The 18,552-nt window shown below is 34.6% G+C and overlaps 2 protein-coding genes across 3 annotated transcripts in view; one reads left to right on the top strand and one right to left on the bottom strand.

The window, feature by feature from the left end:
* Positions 1 to 18,552, top strand: part of CSPP1 (centrosome and spindle pole associated protein 1) — a 197,028-nt gene that overhangs the window by 25,734 nt on the left and 152,742 nt on the right. The window lies entirely within an intron of this gene.
* Positions 1 to 18,552, bottom strand: part of PPP1R42 (protein phosphatase 1 regulatory subunit 42) — a 50,256-nt gene that overhangs the window by 25,569 nt on the left and 6,135 nt on the right. For both annotated transcript variants that reach the window (XM_027127962.1, XM_027127963.1), the window contains 4 exons: positions 12,937 to 13,154; positions 10,832 to 10,998; positions 9,288 to 9,426; positions 7,306 to 7,422 (listed from right to left, as the gene is read on the bottom strand). In XM_027127962.1, the coding sequence (XP_026983763.1) occupies positions 7,306 to 7,422; positions 9,288 to 9,426; positions 10,832 to 10,998; positions 12,937 to 13,065 (552 nt within the window). In that variant the 5' untranslated portion in view covers positions 13,066 to 13,154. Of the gene's footprint in view, positions 1 to 7,305; positions 7,423 to 9,287; positions 9,427 to 10,831; positions 10,999 to 12,936; positions 13,155 to 18,552 lie in introns of those variants that run through there.

The following is an 18,552-nucleotide window of genomic DNA, read 5'->3' as shown; positions in this document are numbered from 1 at the left end:
ATCACCAATTCAGCCTGAGGCAGCCTGGGCTAGTAGATGTTTTCCTAGGACATTCCTTCACTTCAAATTCCCTTCAGATTCTTTCTGGGAATTTCCTTAACCTTTCTTCTGTTTCCTAGATCCCATGTCTTCCCTTTTCCTATTTTCCTCTCCTGTTTAGGTGGAACACATTTTCCAAGAGCTGCCTAAAAAACGTATGTGGGACATAAATTTTTTTGAAACCTTGCATTTTTTAAATGTTTCATACCTCCATAATTGCTTGAAAAATTGACTGAATATATAATTCTAGATAGAGAATATTTTTAACTCAAAAATTTGAAGACATTATTCTACTATCTTCCAGATTGAAAAGTCTGATGATTCTGATTCCATTTTGATTTCTGATTCTTTGCATTATGATCCGCTTTTCCTCTGTAGAAACCTTTAGGAACTCTTTACTCCTGGTGTTCTAAAAACTTTTAAGGATAGACCTGGGTGTGAGTCAGTTTTCATCCACTGTGCTGGCATTTGGGAGACTGTTTCAATCTGGAAACTCATGTCCTTTGGTTCTGGAGAATTTTTCTAATATTAAAATTAACTATTGAATTATAATTTACATATAACAAAATACATTTATTTAAATGACCAAACCATGTACATCCATACAATGACCACCAATCAAGAAAGAACATTTTCGGGCTTCCCTGGTGGCACAGTGGTTAAGAATCCACCGGCCAATGCAGGGGACACGGGTTCGAGCCCTGGCCTGGGAAGATCCCACATGCCGCGGAGCAACTAAGCCCATGCACCACAACTACTGAGCCTGTGCTCTAGAACCCACGAGCCACAACTACTGAGCCTGTGTGCCACAACTACTGAAGGGTGCATGCCTAGAGCCCGTGCTCTGCAACAAGAGAAGCCATGACAATGAGAAGTCCACGCACTGCAACAAAGAGTAGCCCCCACTTGCCGCAACTAGAGAAAGCCCATGCACAGCAATGAAGACCCAGCACAGCCCAAAATAAAAATAAATAAATTAATTAATTAAAAAAAAAAAAACATTTTCATCATCCCAAAAGATTCACTTATGGCCCTTTCCAGTCAGCCTCTTACCATTCCCATCAGGCAGCCATTGATCTGCTGTTACCATATACATTTGTTTTTATTTTTCAAGAGTTTCATATAAATGGGGTCATACTGCATGTACTCTTTTTTTTGTATGGCTTATTTCACTCAGTATAATCAGATTTTTATCCGTGTTGTTGTGTGCATCAGTAGTTTATTCTTTTTTATTGCTGAGTGATATCCCATTGTATGGAACACAGTTTGTTTCTCCATTCCCGTTTGAGGAAGATTTGGTTGTTTCCAAAATTACAAATAAAGTTACTATAAATATTTGCATACAGGTATTTGTGTGAACATAGGTTTTCATTTCACTTGGGTAAATACCTAAGAATGGGATTGCTGAGTCATATGGTAAGTGCATTTTTAACTCTATAAGAAACTGTTAAACTGTTTCCCAAAAAGGTTGTACCATTTTACATTTTCCTCAGCAATGAATGAGGGTTCCAGTTGACCCACATCCTCATCCAAAATTGATACTGCCAGTCTCTTTATTTTTAGCCATTCTAGTGGGTCTGTAGTGGTATCACATCTTTGTTTTAATGTGTATTTCCCTGATGAATAATGATACTGAGTATCTTTTTTTTGTTTATTGACCATTAGTATATGCTCTTTTGTAAGTTTTTGTTGAAATCTTTAGTCCATTTTTAATGTGTTGCTTGTCTTCTTACCATAGAGTTGTAAGAGTTTTTAAAAATATATTTTGGATAAAAATTGTTTGTCAGGTACATGATAGCTAATATTTTCTCTCTGTGGTTCACTGTTTCATTAATAATGTCTTTCAAAAGGCAGGTTTTAAATTTTGATGAAGTCCAGTTTATCAATTTTTTATAGGTCATGTTTTTTGTGTTCTTTTAAAGAACTCAAATGTATGTTTTTTTTCTAGAACTTTTATTTTTTAGCAGTTAAATTTGGATATGTTATATTTTGAGTAAGTTTTTGTATATAGTATGAAGGGTGAAGGCTCACTATTTGGATGTCCAGTTGTTCCACCAGCATTTGTTGAAAAGATTATCCTTCCCTCATTGAATTATCTTAGAACCTCTGTAAAAAAAAAATCAGTTGAACATAGGTATAGATTTATTTATAAAGTCTTTAATTTGTTTCCTTGATCTCTGTATCCATCCTATGCCAATACCACACTGTCTTGATTATTATAATGTTAAAGTCATGAAATCAGGTAGTGTAAGTTCTCCAACATTAATTCTTTTTACTAATATTGTTTTGGTATTTTAGGTCCTTTGCATTATCATGTAAATTTTAGAATCAGTTTGTCAATTAAAAAAAAATCTGCTGGGATTTTGACTGGGATTATGTTGAATGTATACATTAATTTGGAAAGAATTAGCACCTTAATAATATAGAGTCTTCCAGTCCATGAAAATGTTATTTCTCTTCATTTATTTAGGTCTTCTTTAATTTCTCCCAGTATTTTATAGTTTTTATTCTATAGCTCTTGCATGTATTTTCGTAAATTTATTACTGAGTATTTAATCTTTCTTGACATAAATTGTAAATGGTATTTTTAAAAAATGTCATTTTCCAGTTGTTCACTGCTAGTATGTGAGAATTGTTTTTTTGCATATTGACCTTGTATCCTATGACATTACTAAATTTGTAAGTTCTAATAGCTTTTTGTAGATTTGTGATTTTAAATATATATCCTATCATGTAGTCAGCAGATAAAGATAGTTTTACTTCTTCCATTCCAAACTGAGTGTTGTTTCATTTTCTTGCCTATTGCACTGGCTAAGCCTTCTATAGAGCAGAGTAAACATCCTTGCTTTACTCCCTGTCTTGAGGGGGAAAGAATCCAGTCTTTAATCATCAAGTATGATATTTTTGTTGATTTTACATGAATGCCAATTATCAGGTTAAGTTCCCTTCTATTTATAATTTGTTGAACTATTAAAAATGCATTTTGTGCACATCTATTGAGATGATCATAGAATATTTCTCCTTTAATTTTTTTGGTGCATCACATTGATTTTTTAAAATATTTATTTATTTGTTTGGTTGCACCAGGTCTTAGTTGAGGCAGGCGGGCTCCTTAGTTGCAGTATGTGGACTCCTTAGTTATGGCAGGTGGGCTCCCTAGTTGTGGCCTGCAAACTCTTAGTTGCGGCATGCATGTGGGATCTAGTTTCCTGACCAGGGATTGAACCCAGGCTCACTGCATTGGGAGCGTGAAGTCTTATCCACTGTGCCACCAGGGAAGTCCCCATCACGTTGATTTTTTGAATGTCAAACCAGTCTTTGATTTCTGGGATAAATCTCACTTGGTCATTATGGATAATCTTTTTATATATTGCTGGACTTTTTTTAAAACAATTTATTTTTGGCTGCGTTGGGTCTTTGTTGCTGCGCGTGGGCTTTCTCTAGTTGAGGCGAGTGGGGGCTCCTCTTCCTTGCGGTGTGCGGGCTTCTCATTGCAGTGACTTCTCTTGTTGCAGAGCACGGGCTCCTGGCGCGCGGGCTTCAGTAGTTGTGGCAGGCAGGCTCAGTAGTTGTGGCTTGTGGGCTCAGTGGTTGTGGCTCGTGGGCTCTAGAGCTCAGGCTCAGTAGTTGTGGTGCATGGGCTTAGTTGCTCCGCAGCATGTGGGATCTTCCCAGACCAGGGCTCGAACCTGTGTCCCCTGCATTGGCAGCTGGATTCTTCACCACTGCGCCACCAGGTAAGTCCTATATTGCTGGATTTTATTTGATAATATTTTGGTAGGGACTTGTGAATCTATGTTCATGAGGGATATTGCTTTTATTTATTTTATTCATTGTAGTTTTCTTGCAATAGTGTTGGGGATAGGATGATGCTAGCCTGATAACAGGAGTTGAGAAGTATTCCCTGCTTATCTATTTTTCTGAAGTAGTTTTTGTAATTTTGATATAATTTCCTTTTTAAGTATATGATAGAATACAGCAATGGAGCCATCTGGGCTTGGAGTTTTCTTTGTGGCAATGTTTTTACTTATAAATATGGTTTATTTAATAGATTTATTTAATATGATTTATTTAATAGACACAGAGCTGTGATTTTTGAACCACAGCCTCTCTGGTTCAACTTCTTAACAAATTAAACGTGTCCCCTATAACTTTGTTTTTAAGGTGTTTTAGCCTTTTAATTTTCCCTTCTCTTGTCCTTTAGTTTATATACTGAAATTTCAGGTATGGGGAAGTATTTCATGAAAAGCCTGAAATTTCTCAATCCATAACATGGAAAGAAGTTTCTAACAGGTATGTGGGGCTTTGGTTACAAGAAAAAACAATGCAAACACCTGTTAAATACTCTGTTCTGAAATATGCAGAAAACACAGTTGACCAGACCTAATCTCACTATTGCCAGATTCAGTGCATTTCTATAACCTCTTATCTGCCCTCATGTTAGCTATTCAACAGCATTCAAGTCAAGTGGCCATTCCCTCTTCCTTAAACCTCCTTTTTCTCTTGTCTTCTCCTACATCATTGACTCCTACTAGTGCCTTCTCATCTAAATGATCTCTAAATATTGGAGTGGCCTTATTTATTCTTTATCTTTGTCTGTCACCCTGTCCCAAGGCTCTAAATATCATTTAAATGCTGTTGACTCCCAAACTTTCCAATCTTGCTTTTCCTTTGAACTCCAGATGCCTACTTTACATGTACATTTCAATATCAAATAGGCTTCTCAATAGAAGGAATTCTTTTATCCCTTCCCTTGTATCCCCCAACTTGTAAAGGCTACCACTGTCTCCTTAGTTCCTCACACAAAAACCTTGATTCTTGTTTTCTTTATTCCTACACATCCTACTAATCAGCAGATTCCATGAGTTCAATCTAAATATGCCTTCAATCCATCCACTCCTTTTTATCTCCAAGCAGCCGTCTTCTCTTAATCTTGCTGTAGTCACCCAACTGATCTCTTTTGCTGTCATTCTTGTAACCCATTCTTCACATAGCTGATAGGGAAATCTTTAAAAAATATAATCTTTCCAGTGACTTTCTGTTGCACTTAGAATATAGTAAACTTCATGACCATGGCCTAAAAGGACCTTTATTCTAAGTGCAGTGACTTTCTGTTGCACTTAGAATATAGTCAATTTCATGACCATGGCCCCTATACCTTCCTTTCTAATCTCACGTTAACTTGGCCTTAGAGAATCATTGTAGGCAAAATAGCTTGGTTTTAATGTCATTCAGAAAAACTTCCTTTGGGAGTATTTATAGGCTAGCATTTTTGTCCTGTTAAACTCTCCTCTTCTATTCAGAGTTTAAAGCATAATAGAATAAGACTTTAAAAGTAATGACAATAACTACATTGAATCTTGGTAATTATGATAATTAACAACTAACCAGATCTTTCAAGATATATTCAGCACTCATTACTGAACATTTGCCAAGCATTGTGCTTAGAACCTGGGCTTCAAAAACATTTAGGGAAAATACTTATCTTGCAGATTTGGGAGACCGGATTTCTCCACCATTCTCTCCCCAGGAAAGGTGAGCTGCTGTCTTTAGCCACTCTGTTCCCATTTCCCATGGGGTGAATGTTGAACACTGTGCACATCCCAGGTCCTCTCTACTTAATCAAATACCTAAACTCCAGGCTCTGTCACTTTGAATAGGATCATATATATAGTATACAGTATCTTATATAAGACTACCCATCTATCACAGTATGGATACAAATACTGTGAAATCATAGGAAAATTAAATAATTCTGATGAATACAAAATGCCCAGTGAAAAAGCATAGAAGAGCAGTCTAAAATTTAAAATATTTTGAATGCAGAATTTATCCCGTGAACTTCTTAATTCCTTCATGTTGTAAGTTGAAATGACTAATTGAGTCATGCTTCCTTATTTCTTTTTATTTTAAATATCTACCATGATTGTTTAATGGCATTTTGAATATTTGGGGGAATTCATTTGTAGTAGAATAATATTTCTTTTCATAATTATCTACTGCTTACAGTAGTTATGAGATGAGCCAGGTAATAGTCCTGAATTTGTAAACAAGACCAGGGGTAACTTTTTTAGGGTCAGATGATAGCCGTCTGAAAGTGGTTTTGAAATAAGAGCTCTGTTTATGGGAGAAAGAAGCCTATTCTTCCTTCTATGGTCCTATGTAAAGAAATTATGTCACAGGGCTTCCCTAATGGCGCAGTGGTTAAGAATCTGCCTGCCAATGCAGGGGACACAGGTTCGAGCCCTGGTCCAGGAAGATCCCATGTGCCATGGAGCAACTAAGCCTGTGTGCTGCAACTGCTGAGCCCGCGTGCCACAATTACTGAAGCCTGTGCACCTAGAGCCCGTGCTCTGCAACAAGAGAAGCCACCACAATGAGAAGACTGCACACCGCAATGAAGAGTAGCCCCCGCTCGCTGCAACTAGAGAAGAGCCCATACGCAGCAACGAAGACCCAACACAGCCAATAATAAATAAATAAATAAATTTATTTAAAAAAAAATTATATAATAGCCCACCCCACTGCCAAACCAGAAACTATGAGGTTTTGGCAGTGGTTCAGCTCACAGATGACTGTTTCCAGGAAGCCTTCCCTAGCCCCAAGCTAAGTTAGTGATACCACAATACTTATGAAAACAGAATCACGTTGTAGTCTTATCACTTGTTGACCATGGGTTTTTTTTAATCTCTGGAACTCTACTCTTTCTTCCTCTGTTCTTTCAATACATGGAGTAGTATAGTGCCTGGCAAATGTGCAGGTGCCCAATACATGTTTGAATGAATGAGTAATGGAATGAATATGGCATGATATGGCATAACATGACATGAATATAGCTAGTGCAAATTAGAATAAATGAAAGATCCAGGTGTTCCCCAAGGAGGAGCAGCTGGGAGAGAGTTCAAGTCTAGTCACAGTTACTAGAAACTCATTCGCTGGGAGAGCAGAGTTAAGGAGCAAGAAATCTAGTCTCCAGAGGGAAACATTTTATAGAAAAATAATATAGAGTGGAAAAAGTATATACTTCCTTCTCAGAGAAACATTTTTCTGTTGGTGAGGGATGGAGGCATTGGGGTATGGAAGAGAAAACCAGGTAAGACACAGAATTATGCAAATAAATGCATTAAGAAGTAAAGATTCATAAACTTGTTTTAGGACAAATTCAGAGTCGTTTTAAAATTAATACATTTTATAGTTATTTAGCAAAATAAGTATTTTTCAATCACAATTTCATGTAAATATTAAAGAATTTTTCCTTTACCTTACCTTCACATGCAGAAGTTGATTGTCAACTGCTATGAGCTGATTAAGATTCTCCAGTATTTCTAAGTCTCTTACATCATCAATATTATTATTGCTGATATTCAATATAGAGAGGGATTTCTGTAAGAAAGGTAACTAAATTAGGGTTAATAAAGTCTAATTAAATACTATATATAGAAACCAGAAATCCTAATCTGTGAAAAATTAAAAATTTATCAGTTCAGGCTGTTTTGCTCTTTAGGCAAGAAAATAAAAATCCTTGGAGATTTTGTTTTTATGTCATACTTTTTTTCAGATGGAATTTTTAGAGCTATATAGTAATTGTAATGTAACTTACTATTTTTGTCTAAAGTTCCTTCGTAAGTCCAATTTCTCTTCCAAGATATAAGAGAAATTTATAGAAAGAAGCCAAGAAAGAAGCAAAGAGAGAACAAAGATATCCCAATAAGCAAATGATAACACAATATAGAAAAAATGCTTATTTCAGTTCAAGCAAATTATCATTTTGTGTTAAATATCACTAAGATTAGGGAGAAATAATTTTTGTTTGTTTGTTTGTTTGGGGGTTTTGTTGGCCACACTGTGTGGCATGTGGGATCTTAGTTCCCAACCAGGGCTTGAACCCGCACGCCATGCATTGGAAGCATGGCGTCTAACCACTGGACCGCCAGGGAAGTCCCTGGGAGAAATAGTTTTTATCTTTATTTTTCTAAATAGGAAACATGACCAAGAATTGAAAGAATATCTGATTTTTATTTTTATGTCTATCTCTCCATATAGTTTTCTCTTGGTAATCCATATGTTCAGAAACCAGTTAAAATAATAATTATCTAATTAACAAGAAGTTCAACATCAGCCGTTAATGAGGACATAAATATACAATAGAGCAATACTAAATCAGAGCCATCTTAAAATCTAAGGCCTGGGATTCTCTACCAAGATGGAGACTACCCACCCAGGTGTCCACACATGGCTAACCTTTAGAGAAGATACTTCCTGATACTTTTTAAGACCTGCTGTACAGCTTAAAAAGTATACCTTGTATTTAGAATTTCAGAATCTACTTGAATCTGCAAAAATGAGCAAGCAAAAACGTTTTCGGTCATTATCTGTAATAAAACTATCCATCTCCACAGTGGCATGAGTCTGCTTGGTTCAGCTGAGGTTGAGCTGAGACACAGTTGTTTCTATGGGATAGTAGGGAGGGTAGGACAGAAATCAGATCACTCCTTTCTTTTTCAATTTATAGCACTACCCCTCAATTGTTATAAATTTTGTTAAAAAAAACCTTCTATTGCCCTCTGTTTTTAGGCCCTCTGAAGTAAAACCAACGAAATCTGTTCCATTTACATCCCTTGCTCCAGAATTGGAAGTAGCATATCCTATCAAATCTCATTTTGAGGATTGGCACCCTCTGGCTCCCTGCTTCTCAACTCATTGTGACACCTCTATGTGATTTGACCTGTTGTCAGGTGACAGCTGGAATCTCTTATCTCTGTTCCCAGTTCTACCTGCTTTGGATGAGGCAGAGCTGTACGTAATGCAACCTATAATCAAATCAGAATCCAGGGAGAAAATGACTTATCATTATAATGATTCTCTAGGTTGTTTAAATTTTTCCAAATAACTGTGCTTTCCTCTTTCCTGAGGCTTTTTTCCTAAAATTTTAAGTTTTGAGTCATCATGATCACACCAAGGTCAAAATAGGAATGAGTTAACATCTGTATTAGAACTTCATACTTTATATAGCCTTTTCGCATCCTTCTTTTGATCCTTCCAGTTACCCTAGGGGCAGGAATTATTATTCCCATTTTATAGCTGCTGAGTCTCTGAGAAATTATTTAGGAAAAATTAGTTTTAGCTCTCAAATTCTCAACTGGCCATATAAACATGCAGAGTATTACAACGTCCAGATATACCTTCCTTTTTTCACTATAAGCATTGATCACTATATTCTTTGTCAGAATACTCAAATTTGGCCTTACTGCCAGAGAATGAAGAGTTCTTGGATCAAACAGGAGCTTTTCTCCAAGGGGAAGCCTCTGACTCTCAACATGAAGCTCTCTTAGTCCTTCTAAGCCTTCTAAGCCTTCTATGACAGCAATGTAGTTGCCTCCCAGATATCTGCAAAATATAAACCATTTTTTTAAATTTATTTTTTTATACAGCAGGTTCTTATTAGTCATCCATTTTATACACCTCAGTGTATACATGTCAATCCCAATCTCCCAGTTCATCACACCACCACCACCATCCCCTGTAAACCATTTTAAAATAGACATTCTGAGAGCATCATGGTCTAGAAGTGATAAAAACATAATAACAAAGTCATGGAGCTATGCGAAAATTATACAGTTGACCATTGAACATTGATGGGGTGTGTGTGGTTAGGGGCGCTGACCTCCATGCAGTGGAAAATCTGCATAAAACTTATAGTGGGGACTCTGTATCTCTGGTTACTTTGCATCTGCAGATTCCACCAACTGTGGATCATGGCTCGTGTAGTCCTGTATTATTTACTATTGGAAAAAATCCATGTGTAAGTGGATCTGCACAGTTCAAACCTATGTTGGTCACGGGTCAACTGTACGTGCAGAATGTTCTCTTTATATTGAATCAATGAAAAGTTTATTTATTTGATTCTTACACTTAATTAAGTCTGAGAAATATTTATTTTTTTGAAGTGAGAGAAATAGTCCTGTCTACCAGTGCTCCTGTTGTGTTGAAGTGCATAGAATCACCTGGGTCATAGGTTTAAAAATGAAGATTTCTGAGCTTAACCTCCAGAGATTCTGATTTGGTTACCTAGGTTGGAACCCAGCAATCTGCATTTTTTAACTGACATATAGTTGATTTACAATATTGTTTTAGTTTCAGGTGTACAGCAAAGTGATTCAGTTATGTATATATATATTTTTCAGATTATTTTTCCATTATGGGTTATTATAAGATATTGAATATAATTCCCTGTGTTACACAGTAAAGCCTTGTTGCTGATCTGTTTTGTATAGCAATCTGAATTTTTAATAAGCGTCTCCCACCCCACTTATTTTCCCCATTCTGAGGCCCTTGACCTGCTTTTTGAGAATCACTGATCGTTCCTCCAATCTGGGGAAATTGTATCCACTGGGCCTCATTGTTTAATTAAAATCATCATAGGTAGTAAATGCCTTTTACAATCAAATCTATATCAACATTATCAGTTCTATGACCCTGCCTTTTTGAGATGTGTGATTCTAAAAGGTACAGAACTCATTTGGGTTCCATGGAAACTTTTTTCACCAGTTGAGCCTAAATAAGCAGGTTTCAGGTATGTATCCCTATAAGCCCTTAAGACAACTCACCCTCCTTCAAAAGAAGTTATCAGGGTTAATAAAACACAAATTGTCAAGTATTACATGTATAACAGTCTATTTAGTACTAATAATACTGCAAAAGAATAAAAATGAGGCAGATAAAGGAAATGCATGAATGCAAAAATATTACTGTAATGATGACAATTACATTACTTAGAAATAAAAGCACTTACAGTTTTTCCAGTTTCTTTAATGACCCGAGGTTCTCTATACATGAAATACAATTGTTTTGTAGGTATAAGTGGGTCAGATTTGTGGCATAATTCAGGTTAGTGATTTGACTAATACAGTTATCATACAAATATAAAACGCTAAGATTTTTGCAAAGAGAGAGGTCTTCCTAAAAGAAAAATAAAAACAGGTGATAATTTCTCCTGAAAACTTGTGTTTTTAAGAAAGTTTTTCACTTAATCATTCTACACATTTCGTTAAGGTTAATATAAAAGAATAGAATTCCTCTGTTCTTAGCACAGTCAAAACGAGACTAGAATGATTACAAAATTAGTTCTAGGTTTTAGTATTCTGTAACCTTATCAATAAAATTGTGTTTATTAGGAAAGATTTTCTCAGGGCAAGCAGTTTTCCTTGGAAGCAATTAGGCTCCTCTGGAAGTTGAAGCATCTAACAAATAATTGCTTCAACATTATGAATCAGGGCTTAATCTTTCTGTAGGATTGGAAATAAATTGGAAATAAATTGGAAATAAACTGAAAAACTACTGGAAGTCATCTAGATATTCAAGAACAATGGATTAATAGAGAAACTATGATAATGCTATTGAAGGGAATACCTTATAGCCATTAATTATCCTTTAATTTCTTTAGCAATATCTTGTAGATCTCATAATAAAATAAAAACAGTATATTCAACATGACCCATTATTGTAAAATTATGTGACTACATGCCTAGAAAAAAGACTGAAAGGACATCACCTAAATGTTAATAGTGGTTTTCTCTGCACGGACGGATTACAAGTCAATTTCTTTCTTTTTATATTTATTTTATATGTATTTATATGTGTTTTTTAAATGAACACCACTTACTTTTGAGGTAAGAAAATAAAGGTATTTTAAAAAGTCTGTCATTTCTTGTGTGGTGGTAGAGTTAGTCTAGAGTAAGTAGGCAAGAGGTAAAGTGAAATTCTGCTCAAAAATATCTCAGCTTTCATTAAGTCAACAAGATTTTTAAAATACAGCCACATCTTAGGAACTGGTTGAATTATTTTAACCAGTTTGCTTTCCTCCTAACAGAGGTCCTCTACATTGAAGGAGCACTGATTGTGAGGAGCCAAAAGTACATTAAATGGAAGCTCTCTGGAGAAAGCTGTCTGTGGTGGTATGATGAGGCAGAGTTCTCTGGGCAATAAAAAGGAAACATGAGGTTTGGGCAGTTAGGGAAAAGGCTCACTTGGAAACTGGAAAGGAATATAGAATGGGAGCTGAAGAAGGTCTCTGCAAAAAAAAAAAACCCTGACTGTCTTAATTGACAATTTTGCCTGGAGCTTTTGTGTTTTTTTCATTCATTCATTCGTTCAGTAAATATTTATTAAAGCACTTAATATGAGTCGGGCACTGTACTGGATAGGGGATTTAGAGTGATGTGAAAAAAAAAAGACATGATCCCTGCCCTCATGTAGCTTATGCTTCCAAGAAAATTTTGCTTATCTGTAGTCTTTAGCATTTTATTGTAGACAATGGATACCAATACAAATGGCCTAAAAGGGTTATTGCTGCCTTTAAAATTTCCCAAATTATAGCCAAAAACTAGCTTAGCACAGAGAAAATTAGCTTAGCACAGAGTATATATCCAAGTTAACATAATCTTGTCTGATATAACTGACATGGTATAACCTACATTTATATAACCAGTCAAATTATGTGCAAAAAAGATGTCACTGTTCATGTTTTGAAATGTGGTACTTACATATAATTCTTAATATTTTGATATGTTAAAAATTCATATTCCAAGGCTTTGGAATTATCCAAAACTAATTATCTTTGAAATTATTCCAGCATATACTTCTAAATCTAGTTTGCTACACTATAAAGAATTTTAGGGGAACATATGTATTTAACACATATATTTAACAATTACAATGGTGTATTTTATAGAGGCTTAATTTTTAAAGTTTAACATCACAAGCAGGAAACTAAAATAAAAACATAATATAAAGCTGACTAATCAAAATATAGTTAAAAAGAAAGTATGCCCTGATACCAGTTTCTAAACTTTACATTGTTAATTATATAAAAAGAGGAAATAATTTCACAGTTCTTACAATTGCATCTATATTTTTGGCTGAAAAATTTATATGAGTTATTTTCTTCAGGTATTGTAAAGTGGTTTCTTCTTTTCGGGATTTAAGATTGCTCTTTTTGGCAATTAGATCCAAGGTCAGTCGAACCATGATTTCTCTATAAATCAAACTCTTGGCAATAGCTCTCTTCTGGTACCATGTTAAGAAGCAGGTTTAGGTATTTTTTTATGCCCAACTTTCTAAAAATTAAAGAAAAAAAGTATTATGTACATAGCAATTTTTTATTATTATTATTCTTTTTTCTTTTTTTTTTTTGCGGTACGCGGGCCTCTCACTGTTGTGGCCTCTCCCGTTGCGGAGCACAGGCTCCGGACACGCAGGCTCAGCGGCCGTGGCTCACGGGCCCAGCTGCTCTGCGGCATGTGGGCTCTTCCCGGACCGGGGCACGAACCCGTGTCTCCTGCATCAGTAGGCAGACTCCCAACCACTGTGCCACCAGGGAAGCCCTAGGAAAAATTATTTTGACTCATTCTGTAATTTTCTTACATAAAACTGTTTGATAAACTAGTTCATAGACATTTTTAGGGATATTTAGTTTTTTTCTAAGTTTATAGCCTTAATTATTTTCATAAAAATATTTAAAACACCAAAATTGATTAAATCACTATACACATTCACTTTTACTTTTAAATCTTTTGCTCTCCCTACTGTTGACTTGTTATTGTGGGCATCTCTTAAAGGATTATTTTTCTTTGAGTTGAAAATACCTCAGTATCATTTAGTGTTCTCACATGAAGAAACTAAGGCCCAGAGATCTGTCTCAAACCACTCAAGTTAGTGACAGTTGAAAATGAGACCAAGTGTTCATATTTATTAGTCTCCCAAGTCAGAACACATGGTATGCAAACCTTGAGCATATTCACAGGACAGTGGTGAAAATACTTAAAAATGGAGCTGGCCTTGACATTTTATGTTACTACAACTGTAATCCAGAAGGAGGCAACATAATGCAGTGTTTCTCAACCCAGACTGCCTGGGTTCAAATTTTGGCTCCACTGCTCACTGGTTAGGCAATCTTGGGCATGTTACCTCAGGTTCTTATAAAAGTAGGATTGGTACCTACTTGCAAGGGATATTGTGAGGATTACATGAGATAATCATGTACAGAGTACCTGGTATATAGGTCAATAAATGTTTGCTGTCATTATGCTACAATTGTTTTGTTCACAGATAACTGTTCATTATTTCACCTGGAATATATTAAGGCTGCTGAATAAGGAAAACATGCTATTAATAAAATATTGCTTTATGTAAGATATCCATATGTGGTCCATAAGTTTGAGATAACCCATTGTTTTCAATCATCCAGAAAGTATAGCTATTTAAGTGATAAATATCCCAGTTTCCCCAATTGTGTTTTATATTCTCTTATTCAATATGTAACCAAAAATACAGTTTAAAATTAAGCATTTTTACTCCAATGTATCTGGAATTTCACCAACCAAACACCTCAATTTGTGTGGTATTCTGGACGTGAAATAAATGCTTAGGAGGAAAAAATGAATTCACTGAAAGATAAATTTGTGTTCTCACTCATTGACATATAATTACCCAGGCTATATTATATAAAATACCCACAATAAAGTATTTTAAGATATAGAATGTATCCTTAGGCTCTTCAGAATGCAAGATATAATCTACAGAATAAAATTATGAAATCTTCATAGATTTTTGAAATTTCCATAAATTCATTATTTTTATAATAAAAATTTAAGCTTATTGTTTACAGATGAAATTTCAAACATGACAAAATAATATTCTGAACAAAGTTTCTAGTTAAGTATAAGTAGCTTTTCTTAATCTGACCTTAAAAATATTTCATGATAAAGAATAACACCACACCCATGAATCCATAGGTCAGCTGAAAATATAAAACATTACAAATACATTTGAACCCCTCTATATCTTTCTCTTGCTCCATTCTCAAATTTAGGGTTTATTCTAAATTTAGACATCCCTATTCGTGTCTTTATACTTTTGCTATAGATATGTGTGTATCTAAACAATATATGGTATCGTTTTTTACATTTTTACAGTCATAAATGGTATTATTTTGATTCCAACTTTCTTTTTTAAAAATATTTTGGTTGTGAGAATCATCAGAGTTGATGTGTATTAGCTCTAGGAAATATGCACTGCTGTATAAAATCCTATTGTAAGAAATGTATTTCTTCTGATGATAGATTTTTTTGTGTTTTAATTCTTTGCTTTTGCAGTGTTGCTTTTATGGTTCTTGTATATACAACATCTTTAGCACATGTGCAAGAGCTTCTTTAAGGTTTAAAACTAAGGATGGCTTTTCCTGACATTTTCAGCGTTACTGTATATTGCCAAATTGTTCTCCAAAGAATTTTACCACTGGCAGTTAAGAGAGTTTCTGTTGCTCTACAATGTGGTTTACACCACTGTCAACCTTGATATTTGCAGTTTTTAACTTTTTGCCAATCTGATGGGTGTGATATATCTCATTGTTTTTCTTTTCTTAGAGATTTTTATTTATAAAAATGAAACAAAAATGGATTTGAATTTGCCATTCGATGAGAGTCTTTTCCTGTTATTGACCATGTGGAATTCCTTTTCTGTTAATTGTGGTTTCTTATATTTTGCCTATTTTTCCTTTTGGGTTCTGTTTCTATAAATAATTTGTAGATACGTGTGTATTTCTATCAGATACTAATATTTTATTGATTTTATAGTAGCAAATATCTATTTCCAAGCTGTAGCTTGTCTTTTCTCCTTGATTTTTCAGTTTGGTTTTAATGGCATCTTATAAAAAGTGGAAGCCGTATTTTTTAATATAGTAAAATGTATCAAGAAATTTTTTGCTCATGTTTTAAGCTTTTTGTAGCTTATTACGTAACTCCTTCCCTATCCTAATTTTAAGAGAAAGACCTATATTTTCTTCTAAATATATTAAAGTTTTGCTTTGCACGTTTTGGTCTTAATCTAGAATTGATTAATGTATAAGAAGTGAGATAGAGACTTAATTTTATTTTTTTCTTATGGAGAACCAATTATCCCAGCATATATGCATGGTTCATTTCTCTTCTATCGATTTATGTATCTATCCCCAGGTCAACCCTGTCTAAATTAGTACAGCTTAATAATATCGCTCCACCTTGGTTAGTCTTGGTTCTTAACTCTTTTTTATTTTCCAATTTTTTTATTGTGGTAAAATATAAAATTCACCATCTTAACCATGTTATAAGTGTACAGTTCAGTTTTACTAAGTACATTTATAATATTATACAACCATTGCCACAATCTATCTCCAGTATTCTTTTCACCTTGCAAAACTGAAATTCTATCCCTGTTAAACAATAATTCTCCATTCTCCCTCCTCCCCCCTGGCCCAGGTAACCACCATTCTATTTTGTCTCTATGATTTTGATGACTCTAAGAACCTCATATAAGTAGAATAATATTTTATTTTTGTGACTAAGTTTATTTCACTTAGCATAATGTGCTCAAGGTTCATCCTTATTGTAGCATAAGTCAGAATTTCCTTCCTTTTTATGATTGAATAATATTCCATTGTATGTATTTACCAGATTTTGCTTACCATTCACCCATCTGTGGACATTTGGGTTGCTTCCATGTTTTAGCTATTGTGAATAATGCTGCTGTGAACATGGTGTACAAATATCTCTTCGAGACTGTGTTTTCAATTCTTTTTGGTATATATACAGAAACAGAATTGCTGGGTCTTATGGTAATTCTACTTCTAATTTTCTGAGTAACTGCTGTATTGTTTTCCACAGTGGCTTTACCATTTAACATTCCAACCAACAGTGCACAAGTGTTCCAATAACTCCACATCCTCGCTAACACTTGTTATTATCTGTATTTTTGATAGTAGCCATCCTAATGGGCATGATGTGGTATCTCATTGTGGTTTTGATATGCATTTCCCTAATGATTAGTGATGTTGAGCATCTTTTCATGTGCTTATTGGCCATTTGTATATCTTCTTTGAAGAAATGTGTATTCAAGTCCTTTGCCCGTTTTTTAATCAGGTTGTTTTCTTGTTAAGTTGTAGACCCCTATCAGGTGTATGATTTGCAAATATTTTCAAGTTCTTTACCCACTTGAGGTTTAAGAGTTCTCTATATATTCTGGATATCAATCCCTTATCAGATATATGACTTGCAAATATTTTTTCCCATTCTCTGTATTGTCTTTTTATTCTGTTGATAGCACAAATTTAAAAAATTTTCATGAACTATAATTTGCCTATTTTTAATTTTGCTGCCTGTGTCAATGATGTCATTTCTAAGAAATCATTGCCAAATCCAGTACTGTGAAGCTTTTGCTCTGTGTTTTCTTGTAAGAGTTTTACAGTTTTAGGCCTTACATTAGGGTCTTTGATCCATTTTGAGTTAATCTGTGTATATGGTGTTAAATAAGGGTCCAACTTCATTCTTTGCATGTGGATATCCAGCTTTCCCAGCCTCATTTGTTGAAATGACTGTCCTTTCCCCATTGAATGGTCTTGACATCCGTGTCAAAAATCATTTGACTGTATATGTCAGGTTTATTTCTACGCTTTCTGTTTTATTCCACTGGTTTATATCTCTGTCTTTATGCCAGTACCATGCTGTTTTGATTACTATAGCTTTGTAGTAATCAGGAAGTACAAGTCCTCTAGCTTTGTTCTTCTTTTTCAAAATTGTTTTGGATATTTGGATCTCTTGAGATTCCTTATGAATTTTAGGATACATTTTTCTATTTCTGCAAAAAAACAAAACAAAAAAAAACAAACCCATCTTTGGGATTTAGATAAGACTTGCATTGAATCTGTAGATCACTTTGGGTATTATTGACATCTTAAACAATATTAAGTCTTCCAGTCCCTGAAGAGGGGATATGTTTTATTTATGTCTTCTTTAAAATTTTTCAACAGTGTTTTGTAGTTTTCAGTGAATAAATCTTTCACCTCTTTGGTTAGTTCCTAGGTGTTTCATTCTTTTTGGTGCTACCGAAAATGGAATTTTTAAAAAATTTCCTTTTCAGGTTGTTCATTGTTTGTGTATAGACACACAACTGGTATTTGTTTGTTGACTTTGTATCCTGATACTTTGCTGGATTCACTTATTGGTTCTAACATTTTTGTGTGTGTGTATGTAGTCTTTAGAGTTTCTACATATAAGATCATATCATCTGCAAACAGAGATAATTTTACTTCTTTCTTTCCATTTTGGATGCCTTTTATTTCTTTTTCCTGCCAAATATTTCTGGCTAGAACTTCCAGTGTGATGTTGAACAGAAGTGGTGAAAGTGAGCATTCTTGCCTTACAGGAAATGCTTTCAGTCTTTCACCATTAAGTCTGATGTTCACTTTGGGTTTTTCATATATAGCTCTTATTATGTTGAGGTAGTTTCCTTCTATTACTAGGTAGTTGAGTGTTTTTATTGTGAAAATTCAGGTTGTTGAATTTTGTTAAATGTTTTTTCTGCATTATGTGTTTTTTTCCTTTCATTCTGTTAATGTAGTATGTTATGTTCATCAGTTTTTACATGTTGACCATCCTTGTATTCTAGGAATAAAACTCACTTATTCATGGTGTATAATCTTTT

This window comes from Aethalodelphis obliquidens, unplaced genomic scaffold (assembly GCF_003676395.1).
Source record: "Aethalodelphis obliquidens isolate GAN/ISIS:26980383/991018 unplaced genomic scaffold, ASM367639v1 scaffold33, whole genome shotgun sequence".
In the NCBI taxonomy this organism is placed as follows: Eukaryota; Metazoa; Chordata; class Mammalia; order Artiodactyla; family Delphinidae; genus Aethalodelphis; species Aethalodelphis obliquidens.
Note: the sequence above shows the minus strand (reverse complement) of the source record. Positions and strands in the feature narration are given on the sequence as shown.